General features: G+C 36.2%; 1 protein-coding gene and 1 pseudogene across 1 annotated transcript in view; one reads left to right on the top strand and one right to left on the bottom strand.

Moving 5' to 3' along the window:
• Nucleotides 1–12,063, bottom strand: part of cntrl (centriolin) — a 111,174-nt gene that overhangs the window by 60,344 nt on the left and 38,767 nt on the right. The window contains exons 23-32 of the mRNA XM_078250425.1: nt 10,613–10,728; nt 9,411–9,540; nt 9,218–9,306; nt 8,998–9,138; nt 8,579–8,642; nt 7,858–7,968; nt 7,323–7,440; nt 5,964–6,349; nt 5,578–5,672; nt 5,321–5,436 (exon numbers count right to left, since the gene is read on the bottom strand). Of these exons, the coding sequence (XP_078106551.1) occupies nt 5,321–5,436; nt 5,578–5,672; nt 5,964–6,349; nt 7,323–7,440; nt 7,858–7,968; nt 8,579–8,642; nt 8,998–9,138; nt 9,218–9,306; nt 9,411–9,540; nt 10,613–10,728 (1,366 nt within the window). The remainder of the gene's footprint in view (nt 1–5,320; nt 5,437–5,577; nt 5,673–5,963; nt 6,350–7,322; nt 7,441–7,857; nt 7,969–8,578; nt 8,643–8,997; nt 9,139–9,217; nt 9,307–9,410; nt 9,541–10,612; nt 10,729–12,063) is intronic.
• LOC144518825 (5S ribosomal RNA) lies at nt 377–485 on the top strand (annotated as a pseudogene).

Raw genomic sequence — 12,063 nt, 5'->3', positions numbered from 1 at the left:
AAGGTAAAGTTCAAAAGAATTGAGAAATAATTACAGTAATGAAAAAATAAACATGGAAATACATACATGTAAGAATACATATAGCAACAGGCTAAATGAATGAATAAATATGGAACAAAACAAATGAAAGAATGCTTAAAAATACAGCAGTGTTAATTACAGTACCGAAAAAAAGAGAGCAAAAAAGCAATTCAACTTGTTGGTTCGAAGATGAATGTAGTTGAACTACCAGAGAGCTACTGCAAAATGTATAGGTGCACTACTAGTGTGATTACATGTAGTTGAGTACTCCTCAACCCCAAACTGCGTCTTCAACAGTTTTGAGAACCTCTGGGGTTCATCGTCTTTAAATAGCTTGTTTTCACTTGGTACACTCGCTTACGGCCATACCACCCTGAACTCGTCCAATCTCGGAAGCTAAGCAGGGTCGGGCCGGGTCAGTACTTGGATGGGAGACCGCCTGGGAATACCTGGTGCTGTAAGCTTTCCTTTTTCTTTTTCGTAGTATGTCAAAAAAAGTCATAGTATAGTATGTCGAATGTTACACTATAGTATGTCGAAAAAAGTCACAGTATATTACGTCAAAAAAGTCATGGTATATTATTTCAAAAATAAGTCATAGTATAGCATGTCGAAAGTTGTAGTATATTATGTCGAAGAAAGTCACAGTATATTATGTCGAAAAAAGTCTGAATATTATGTCCAAAAAAGTCATGGTTTAGTATGTCCAAAAAAAGTCATAGTATAGTATGTCAAAATAAAGTCATAGTTTAGTACGTCAAAAAAAGTCATAGTATAGTTTGTCAAAAAAAGTCATGGTATAGTATGTCGATTGTGATAGTATAGTAGAGTATTTTGAAAAAAGTCATAGTATAGTATTTCAAAAATAAGTCATAGTAAAGCATGTCGAAAGTCGTAGTATATTATGTCGAAGCATCCAAGTATCATTAGTGTATAATGTCATATTATAGTATGTCAAAAAAAGTCATATTATAGTTTGTCGAAAGTCATAGTATAGTATGTCGAAAAAGTCACAGTATATTAGGTCGAAAAAAGTCATGGTATAGTATGTTGATTGTGATAGTATAGTAGAGTATTTTGAAAAAAGTCATAGTACAGTATGTCAAAAAAGTCATAGTATATGTAGACGAGGTGGCCGAGTGGTTAAGGCGATGGACTGCTATTCCATTGTGCTCTGCACAAAAGCAATATTAAAGCACGTTGTGGTTTAAAATGTAAAAGAAAGCCATAGTTTAGTATGTAAAAAAAAGTCATAGTATAGTTTGTCGAAAGTCATAGTATATAGTATAGTTTGTCGAAAAAAGTCATAGTATATTACGTCAAAAAAAGTCTGAGTATAGTATTTCAAAAATAAGTCATAGTAAAGCATGTCGAAAGTCGTAGTATATTATGTCGAAGCATCCAAGTATCATTAGTGTATAATGTCATATTATAGTATGTCAAAAAAAGTCATAGTATAGTTTGTCTAAAGTCATAGTATAGTATGTCGAAAAAAGTCACAATTTATTAGGTCGAAAAAAGTCATAGTATAGTTTGTCAGAAAAAGGCATGGTATAGTATATCGAAAGTTACAGTATAGTATGTCGAAGAAGTCACAGTATATTAGGTCGAATAAAGTCATGGTATAGTATGTCAAAAAAAGTCATAGTTTTAGTACGTCAAAAAAAGTCATAGTATAGTTTGTCGAACAAAGTCATGGTATAGTATGTCGAAAGTTACAGTATAGTATGTCGAAAAAAGTCGCAGTATATGATGTCAAAAAAGTCATGGTTTAGTATGTCGAAAAAAAGTCATAATATAGTATTTCAAAAATAAGTCAAAAATAAGTCAAAATAAGTCATAGTATAGTATAGTATTTAGAAAAAGGTCATAGTATAGTATGTAAAAGAAAAGTCATGGTTTAGTATGTCCAAAAAAAGTCATAGTATAGTATGTTAAAAAAAAGTCATAGTATAGTATGTCAAAAAAAAGTCATAGTATAGTTTGTCAAAAAAAGGCATGGTATAGTATATCGAAAGTTACAGTATAGTATGTCGAAAAAGTCACAGTATATTAGGTCGAAAAAAGTCATGGTATAGTATGTCGAAACTTATAGTATAGTATTTTGAAAAAAGTCATAGTTTTAGTACGTCAAAAAAAGTCATAGTATAGTTTGTCCAACAAAGTCATGGTATAGTATGTCGAAAGTTACAGTATAGTATGTCAAAAAAAGTCGCAGTATATGACGTCAAAAAAAGTCATGGTATAGTATTTTGAAAAAAGTCATAGTATATTATGTCAAAAAAGTCATGGTTTAGTACGTTGAAAAAAAGTCATAATATAGTATTTCATAGTATAGTATAGTATTTAGAAAAAGGTCATAGTATAGTATGTCAAAAAAGTCATGGTTTAGTATTTTGAAAAAAAGAAATAATATAGTATTTCAAAAATAAGTCAAAATAAGTCATAGTATAGTATAGTATTTTGAAAAAGGTCATAGTATAGTATGTCAAAAAAAGTCATGGTTTAGTATGTCAAAAAAAAGCCATAGTATAGTATTTTGAAAAAGGTCATAGTATAGTATGTCAAAAAAATCATGGTTTAGTATGTCGAAAAAAAGTCATAGTATAGTATTTAAAAAAAAAGTCATAGTATAGCATGTCGAAAGTCGTAGTATATTATGTCGAAGAAAGTCCTAGTATGTTATCTTGAAAAAAGGAATAGAATATTATGTCGAAAAAAGTCAGGGTATCCCAGACGAGGTGGCCGAGTGGTTAAGGCAATGGACTGCTATTCCATTGTGCTCTGCACAAAAGCAATATTAAAGCACATCGTGGTTTAAAATGTAAAAGAAAGCCATAGTTTAGTATGTAAAAAAAAGTCATAGTATAGTTTGTCGAAAGTCATAGTATAGTATTTCAAAAATAAGTCATAGTAAAGCATGTCGAAAGTCGTAGTATATTATGTCGAAGCATCCAAGTATCATTAGTGTATAATGTCATATTAAAGTATGTCAAAAAAAGTCATAGTATAGTTTGTCGAAAGTCATAGTATAGTTTGTCGAAAAAGTCACAGTATATTAGGTCGAAAAAAGTCATGGTATAGTATGTCAAAAGTTATAGTATAGTATAGTATTTTGAAAAAAGTCATAGTATAGTATGTCAAAAAAAGTCATAGTATAGTTTGTCGAACAAAGTCATGGCATAGTATGTCGAAAGTTACAGTATAGTATGTCGAAAAAAGTCGCAGTATATGATGTCAAAAAAGTCATGGTATAGTATGTTAAAAAAGTCATGGTATAGTATTTTGAAAAAAGTCATAGTATAGTACTTTGAAAAAGGTCATAGTACAGTATGTCGAAAAAAGTCATAGTTTAGTATGTCGAAAAAAAGTCATAGTATAGTATTTTGAAAAAGGTCATATTATAGTATGTCAAAAAAGTCCTGGTTTAGTATGTCGAAAAAAAGTCATAGTATAGTATTTCAAAAATAAGTCATAGTATAGCATTTCGAAAGTCGTAGTATATTATGTCGAAGAAAGTCCCAGTATATTATGTCGAAAAAAGCAATAGTATATTATGTCGAATAAAGTCACAGTATATTATGTCGAAAAAAGTCATGGTTTAGTACAGCATGTCGAAAAAAAGTCATAGTTTAGTATGTCGAAAAAAAGTCGTAGTTTAGTACGTCAAAAAAAGTCATAGTATATTTTGTCGAAAAACGTCATGGTATAGTATCTTGAAAAAAGGCATGGTATAGTATATCGAAAGTTACAGTATAGTATGTCGAAAAAGTCACAGTATATTAGGTCGAAAAAAGTCATAGTATAGCATGTTGAAAGTCATAGTATATTATGTCAAAAAAAGTCTATCGTATGTCGACTATGAAAATGGCTAACAACAGACGAGGTGGCCGAGTTGTTAATAGTCCAGTCATTTTATTAAAAAAGGTAGAACAAATTGCAAAAGAAGCAAACTCAACTGATTTTGTATCCTCAATATGTCCTGAGTAAGGAAAAAAAAGCCCTGAAGAATCCCATTAGGGGAAAGTGTCGAAAAAGACCCAAATATAGCCTATTCATACGCTTATTCATCCTTTTTCTCATGTGAATAGGGTATATAAGAGTAATTATTAGCAGACGAGGTGGCCAAGTGGTTAAGGCAACTGCTAATCCATTGTGCTCTGCACCCGTGGGTTTGAATCCCATCCTCGTCACACACAACTATCTTTAGTGTATAATGTCCACAAAAGTAATATTAAAGCACATCGTGGTTTAAAATGTAAAAGAAAGTCATAGTTTAGCATGTAAAAAAAAGTCATAGTATAGTATTTCAAAAATAAGTCATAGTATAGCATGTTGAAAGTCGTAGTATATTATGTCGAAGAAAGCCACAGTATAGTATGTCGAAAAAAGTCATGGTTTAGTTTCTCGAAAAAAGTCATAGTAATAGTATGTCAAAAAAAGTCGCAGTATATGATGTCAAAAAAGTCATGGTATAGTATGTTGAAAAAAGTCATGGTATAGTATTTTGAATAAAGTCATAGTATAGTATGTCAAAAAAGTCGCAGTATATGATGTCAAAAAAGTCATGGTATAGTATGTTGAAAAAAGTCATGGTATAGTATTTTGAAAAAAGTCATAGTATAGTATGTCAAATAAGTCATAGTATAGCATGTTGAAAGTCATAGTATATTATGTCGAAGAAAGTCAGTATATTATGTCGAAAATAGGAATAGAATATTATGTCGAAAAAAGTCATGGTTTAGTACAGTATGTCGAAAACATTAATAGTATACGTCTACAAAAGTCATTACATAGTATGACTATGACTAACAGTAGACAAGGTGGCCGAGCGGTTAAGGTGGTAGATTTCTAATCCATTATGTTCTACATGTGTGGGTTTGAGTCCCACTAGAGTGTCTTTTGTGCAGTATGTCCAAAAAAGGTAATATATAGTACATCCAAAAAGTATGTCAAAAGTCAGTTTTGTATGTCCAAAAAAAATCATGGTTCATAATGTCGAAAAAAGTCATAGTATAGTATGTTGAAAAAAAGTCATAGTATAGTATGTCAGAAAAAGTGATAAGTTTAGTACTTCAAAAAAAGTCAGTTCACTATGTCAAAAAAGTCACAGTATAGAATGGTGAAAAAAGGCATCATATAGTATGTCGGAAAAAGTCATAGTATATAGCATGAAAAAAAGTCACAGTATATTATGTCATAAAAAAGCAATAGCATAGTCTGCATGTTATACCTTGCATATTATTGTCTGTGCATCATAATTTGTATGTCATAATTTGAATTGCAAGTGATGATATACTTTTAAACTCCTCCTGATTGGCTGCTGTATCTCTGACCACTTCCTGTTTGAGAAGCTGGGCGTGGCTGTGCTCCTCCCTCTGTTTAGTAAGCTCCACCTCCACTGCTGACAGACTCCTGACACACACATACACACACACACACACACACACACACACACACACACACACATACACACCAAAAAGTTTTATCTCAACACATCTGTCTGAATAGACTGTAATTTATTTCTACAGACAGTTAGTATGTTGATATATGAACCTGTCAGCGTGCCTCCGTCTGGCCTCCAGATGTTTACACTGCTCCTGCAGACTGCGCCTCTCCTCCCTCCTCCTGCTCAGTTCCTCTTGCAGCTCCTGTACACAAAACATAACATAACAGGACATCATGGAAAATCTTAAAATGGAAAAACCATAAATATATATTTATATACATACTGAACACTATACTGTTTTCATTTGACTTATAATTAGTAAAGAATTGCAGTCTTTTCTTAGAGCCTTGCTAAAAAATTACAGTGACATCAGTGCACTTTTAGGAAACCATGAGATGCTTAAAACAATATTTTGCCTCCTAATTACCATGCAGTGGAAGTGCAAATTTTTGCATGAATCCTGTAAACTGTATTTCAAATATTTTCCACCAACCTGCAGTTCTGTTTGCTGTTGTTTTGTCTCTTTCAGACAGATCTCTGTCTCCTTTTTGTGGGACTCAACTTTCTGTTGCAGCTCAGCCATCTCTTCCCTTTTCCTGTCCAATTCTTTGATCTTCCTGTTCACCTCCTCCTTCTTGTTTTCCAGCTCGTCCTTCGTCTTGTCAACTTCATCCCGTGTCCCATCCAACTCATCCCTTTTCTTGTCCGCCTCGACCTGTATTCTGTCCAGTTCATCCTTCGCCCTGTCCACCTCGACCTGTATTCTATCCAGCTGGTCCTGCTTTTTGTGGAGCCGCTGAAGTCTAAGAGTGCGTTTGGTTTTCACTTCCTCCAGCGCCTGCTGCTCTACAAGTAACTCCTGAAGAACCTGTTGTAGCTCTGGACACACACACACACACACACACACACACACACACACACACACACACACCAAGTTCTAATCTATGACAAGAGGCTGAAGACTCTTCATCACCATCTACATCAATAGCCCGTTAGCTTCTGTAAATAAGGCAGAGATGATCAAACATGGTTTAGGTTTCTGAACAGAAGTTTTGTTTCCTTGAGTTTGGGTTTACCTCTGGCTGCCATCTTAGGAAGTTGCTGCAGCCAGAAACAGTGATGGAGTACGGGAGTCCTGGATTTGGACTCGAGGCCGACTCAAGTCACTATTCTCTGGACTCGTGACTCGACTTGGACTCGGGCACTGATGACTTTGATTCGAGGATTATGAAATCAGACTCTGGGATTTATGAAATCAGACTTGAGCATTCATGAAATAGGACTTGGAAGTTGGATGAAGTTTCTGACTACTTTTATGTGTAATAGGCAGCGATAGAGTACTCAAGTTCTGGACTCGGACTCAAGTCGCTATTCTCTCTCGGGACTGCAGCTCAACACACTTCGGTGAAGAAGAAGACATACTGTACTTTCTTTTTAATGATCCCCAAGGGGAAATTTGATTTTTACACTCTGTTGTTATATTACAGACATGCACAAACAGGACCTTATACATGCACTAAATAGAGAGATGTCAGAGTGAGGGGGCTGCCCATTAAAGGCGTCCCGAGCAGTTGGGGGTTTGGTGCCTTGCTCAAGGGCATATCAACAGTGCCAAGGGGGTGGGCACCTCTCCAGCTACCAGTCCACACCCGTACTTGGTCCGTACGGGGACTTGAACTAGAGCCCCTCCGGTGAGCTATTGCTGCTGAAGGTTGCTGACTGGATAACAATCAAACAAAACATTTAATTCCATAATTTATGGATCATTGGATCCATTACAAACCCTGCTGCTTTAGCGCAGGTGTTTGTGTTACCTGTGTGTGTGTGTGTGTGTGTGTGTGTGTGTTATTACCTGCTCTGTGTGTATTGAGTTCAAACTGCACTGTGATCAGCTTTAGCTCGTCCTCTCTCATAGCAGAAACTGTGGAGCTCTTTTTACTCAACAGTGCCTCATGCTGCTGCAACAGCTCCTACACAAACACAAACAAAACCTGTTAGCTAGTTCTTCCTATTCTGTTTGAGTGAAGTCAGCTGTTGAGTTTTTTTTTTTCTTTCAGGTTCCAGCATGTCACATCATAGAATCGTTTGTTTCACTTGTGATCCTTTATTTCATATAATATCATTATGTTTTTTGTTTGTTTTATCTAAAACATTTGGCTGTGTTGTAACCCCATTTCTGCCGACTCTACATGTGTGTTTGTTGTGTTGCTGCAAATTGGATTTAGTATCACCTCCTAAGCAGAGCTCAGGAAGTCGCCCTATAGTCGACGGAAAACGGTTAAAACAAAAGAAGAACTCATGGCGACGGATAGAAGTTATTGTTAGTTCCTACAGTGGAAAAGGACGATAACTGTCTCTTTCATCTCCTCCTGCTCTCCTCTGGTCACCTTGACTCTGTTCTGCAGTCGTTGCTCCTCTTCTCTGACCTCCTCCACTCTGTTCACAGCTGTTTGATGCTCCTCGCTTCTCTGAACCAGCCTCTGCTCCTGCTGCTCCACCTGCAGGGAGGACAACAGTGTTTACATGTTGCTCACTGACCTGCCAAAAGTAAAGAACACTGCTCCAGTCTCTTCTTCTTTATTTACTTTAAATTTTTGGTTCTTCTCAGTATTTTAAAATCCTAAGACTCCACTGACTGAAAACAGAAATGTATTGCCAACTAGGTTTTCACCTACAAAGAATTTTCATTGTAATTGTGGTGAATAAAAGTCACATTAAACATAGTAAGGAAAACACAAACAAAAAACAAGTACTGCAAAGGTCAAGAATCATAAAAAGCAGAAAATAAATAAATAAATAAAGAGAGCTGTACAGTGTTTAAAACAAAGAAGATGTAGTGTGCAATTGTTCACAGTATGAAGAATATGTGCAATGTGCAAAAACAATAACCCAACAACTAACGCAAGATTGCTGAAAACATTTTTGTTTTGGCTGTCTGACTTCAAGAAACCAGATCTTCTGTCTCATTTTTATTTGCAATGTAAACTACATTTTCTGTAGACTTGGGTGTCACAGTCATTATTAAAAGCCAACACAAGAAAAAAAATACAAAACACTTCATTATTTTAGATATCAACAGGTTTTGAAAACACAAAGTTCTGAGTTTACCTGAATGTTGAGTGAGTTTAGACGCTCCTGAGATTTCTGAAGATCAGACAGCACGTCAGATAATCTGCATGCACACACACACACACACACACACACACACACACACACACACACACACACACACACACACACACACACACACACACACACACACACGAAGGAACAAGTTAGCATTCAAGTCTAACATCATGTAACCTTTCTGATTCATAATTGCTTGTTTAAGGTATTTTACTGTTTGATAAAATGTGGTCTAAATCTATGTTTTTATATTATTCTTATCTGAAAGAATAAAATTACAGAACATTGCAGGAGTGTAATGAACTGATGAAGCACAATAAAGTAACTTGTGTTTATGATGGAAGTTTATACTCACATAAACATCCCAACTTCACATCTTCCAGCTCTAACTTTATTTGTACCTGTCTGAAGCCGAGTGTATTTTTGTGCAGAGTCGTTGGAACTCCTGCTCTCTGCTCCTCAGTGCCTCTTCCACCTCCCTCAGCATCCGCTCCTTCTCCTGTCTCCTCCTCAGCTCCTCCACCTCATCCTCCTGCAGCGCTCTGGAGATCAGTTCATATGATGAGGATGAAGAAGATTCATGTGAGTCTGGAGGTCAGAGGTCAACCTGTGAGACTTTACCTGACATGCTGCGTGGCCTCCAGCAGACAGATGGCACTGTCCTGAGCTGAGCGCTGTAACACCTCGGCCTCCCGCTGAGCTGAGCTAGCCTGGAGGAGACAGTGAGATAATGTGTAGATGCGCGTGTGCGCGTGTGCGTGTGTGTGTGTGAGTAAGTGAGTGTGTTTATAAGTGTGTATGTGTGAGTGTGTACCTTGTCTCTGGCGGTGTGTATGGAGCTTTGAGCCTCCAGCAGCAGTCTGTCAGCCTGCCGGAGTTCAGCTCGTCTCTTCAGCAGAGTTTTCTCCACACACTCCACCTCATCACACACCTGCATCACACTGCTACACACACACACACACACACACACACACACACACACACACACACACACACACTCATTTACATAATCCCTCCCAAAATCCTTAACCTAAACCCTAAAATAAAGTCTTGACACTCACACTTTGAAAACTGAGGACAAAATGTTTTCACTTTCTAGGTCACAGTACATATTAACCTGGGTTTTTAACCCACAACTGGGCAGAACAGTTGCTTTTTAGAGTCATTGTGAGAGGGGTCATGATGTCAGATTAAGTGTGTGAACGATCGATCTCTTGGCCGTTTGGTTGGATTTCTGGCAGGTGAGATAGTCTTGTCTGCAGTTTCGGGTTCAGGTTGAATTCTCAATTTCCACCATGTGTTCCCAGATATAGCTGCTGAAAGACAGCAGTCATCATGACATAATGACAGAATTTTGCTTAGGGTCCTGGGCACAAGGATAATTAGGAATTGAAAAGAAAAATGATTTCAAATTCATGGGAAGATGCAGCATACACTAAGTAACAACTACAACTGACTTTTTTATTATGCCCTCTTACTGATTTTTAATATGTTGTTGATTTTATTCCATCTCTCCTAACTTCCTATTTTATTACTTCAACTTAGATTTTATAATGTTAGTTTTGTATTACATATTGTTTACCTGTATTGAGGCAGATCCTAACCCATCTGCCTCGAATGGAAAGCTCTTTGGATCAACTCCTGTTTTTTTTAAATGTGCTAGATATGTAAAAATGACTTGACTCTAAAACAACAACTCTGCATCTCTAAAGACAGCTAAAACAACTAAAACTGTTGTTTTCATATTGTTATAAACCGTAGTCAGCTTGTTTTAATATTATTGCAGTAGTATTACATGTTGTGCCTGACTGTAGTCTGGACTCAAACGTAAGTATAGAAGGGAGATTAAAACATGTTAATGCAAAATATAACATTTAATATAATCATACAGTTTCAGTACAGCCTCGCAAGGAGAAAACACACACAAACACATACAAGTAGACATTTAGCATAAATTCAATGAAAAGGGTGTGTCAAATGAGTGCGTGTCTGTGTGTGTGTATATGTGTGTGTTACCTGTGTTGTCTTAGTGTTAGTCGTAGTTGTTTGGTTTCCAAACGTAGTTTCTTCCTCTCTTCCTCCAGTCGCTCTGCTTCTTTGTGCACACACTCACAAACACACCTGTCTCCCTGCTAACACACACACACACACACACACACACACACACACACACACACACACACACACACACACACACACACAGACACATACATCATGTTTTTTTTTTATTGTTATTTTAATTTTATATAACCCTTTTATTATTTATTTTTCTGTACTATTTCTACCTTTGTGCTGCTGCAACAACCCTCTGAGGAACAATAAACATTTATCTTATCTTATCAATTGAACTGAGAATCTATTTTGTTATCTGCAACAAGTTTCTTTGTCTCTGTGGGTTCTGTTAGAGAAGCCTAATTGAGACGCTCACCGTCAGGGCCGTTTCTAGCTTTGGGCTTTGTAAGATGCTGTTTGGGGGCCCCTATTTTGTAAAACTACGATGGGGAGATTCAAACCTTTAAGATGATCCGTTGAGATGCATCAATCTGTTACACTTTAGGAGGAAAACAGGCTAGATTCGTAAAAACCTCTCTCAAATTCAAATTAAACATAACAATTTAAACCTAAAGAAAATGATAATAAAAAAGTTAACAATGAGGCTCTTCTACGCCAATAAATGCAAGAGATGCAGGATTTTCCTCAAACAGATTTATTTAAAAAAAACAATTGAACAAAGAAAGCTACTTGAACATGAAATATAACTCAAAATAATTATAAAAAGATTGGGCCATTTCCCAAAATGGACAAAAAAGAAATAAGGGTTTTTACTTAGAAGAAAAAGTCAAATAAAATACTGCGGGACCATTCTGTTTCTCTGATCGTGGTCTGTAATCACAGTCTGATGTTTTAGGCCATTTCACAAGATGAACAGAAAACGAAAATATGACCTATGAAATATGGAGGGGTTGCTGCTTCTTGGTCAGGAGTGATAAAGAACCTTCTGGTTGTGCTTGGTCTGAAGCCACACCGTATTTGAGAATGGCAGCTGCAAAGACAAAGCTCTTTAGTTTACCAAGCAAAAACAGTGAGTTTTATTTCTAAAGCACGACAACACGACAACACACTAAAGTAATGTTACTATGGAAAATATTTAACAGAAAAAGAGATGACTGAGAAGCGACACCTGATTACGACTACAATATTTGCCCAATAACACACCCTCCTTCCTTAAGTGTAATGATACCGAGCTGCCAACAAAATGCTCTGCAGCCTGCATAATCTCACACAACGGGTGTCACTTCAGTCAATCAGTCCAACAGCACAGTCTATTCACATGACATTTTTTTTTTTACAATCCTAGCCAGCTAGCTGAGCAAGCTAAATTATCAATTTAGCTGAGGCAAACTGAGCTAGCCAGCAGGGAAAAAGTAGCAAACTTGCTCAACATTTGGCTAGCATTATAGCTACCC

Source organism: Sander vitreus, chromosome 5 (assembly GCF_031162955.1).
Source record: "Sander vitreus isolate 19-12246 chromosome 5, sanVit1, whole genome shotgun sequence".
In the NCBI taxonomy this organism is placed as follows: domain Eukaryota; kingdom Metazoa; phylum Chordata; class Actinopteri; order Perciformes; family Percidae; genus Sander; species Sander vitreus.
Note: the sequence above shows the minus strand (reverse complement) of the source record. Positions and strands in the feature narration are given on the sequence as shown.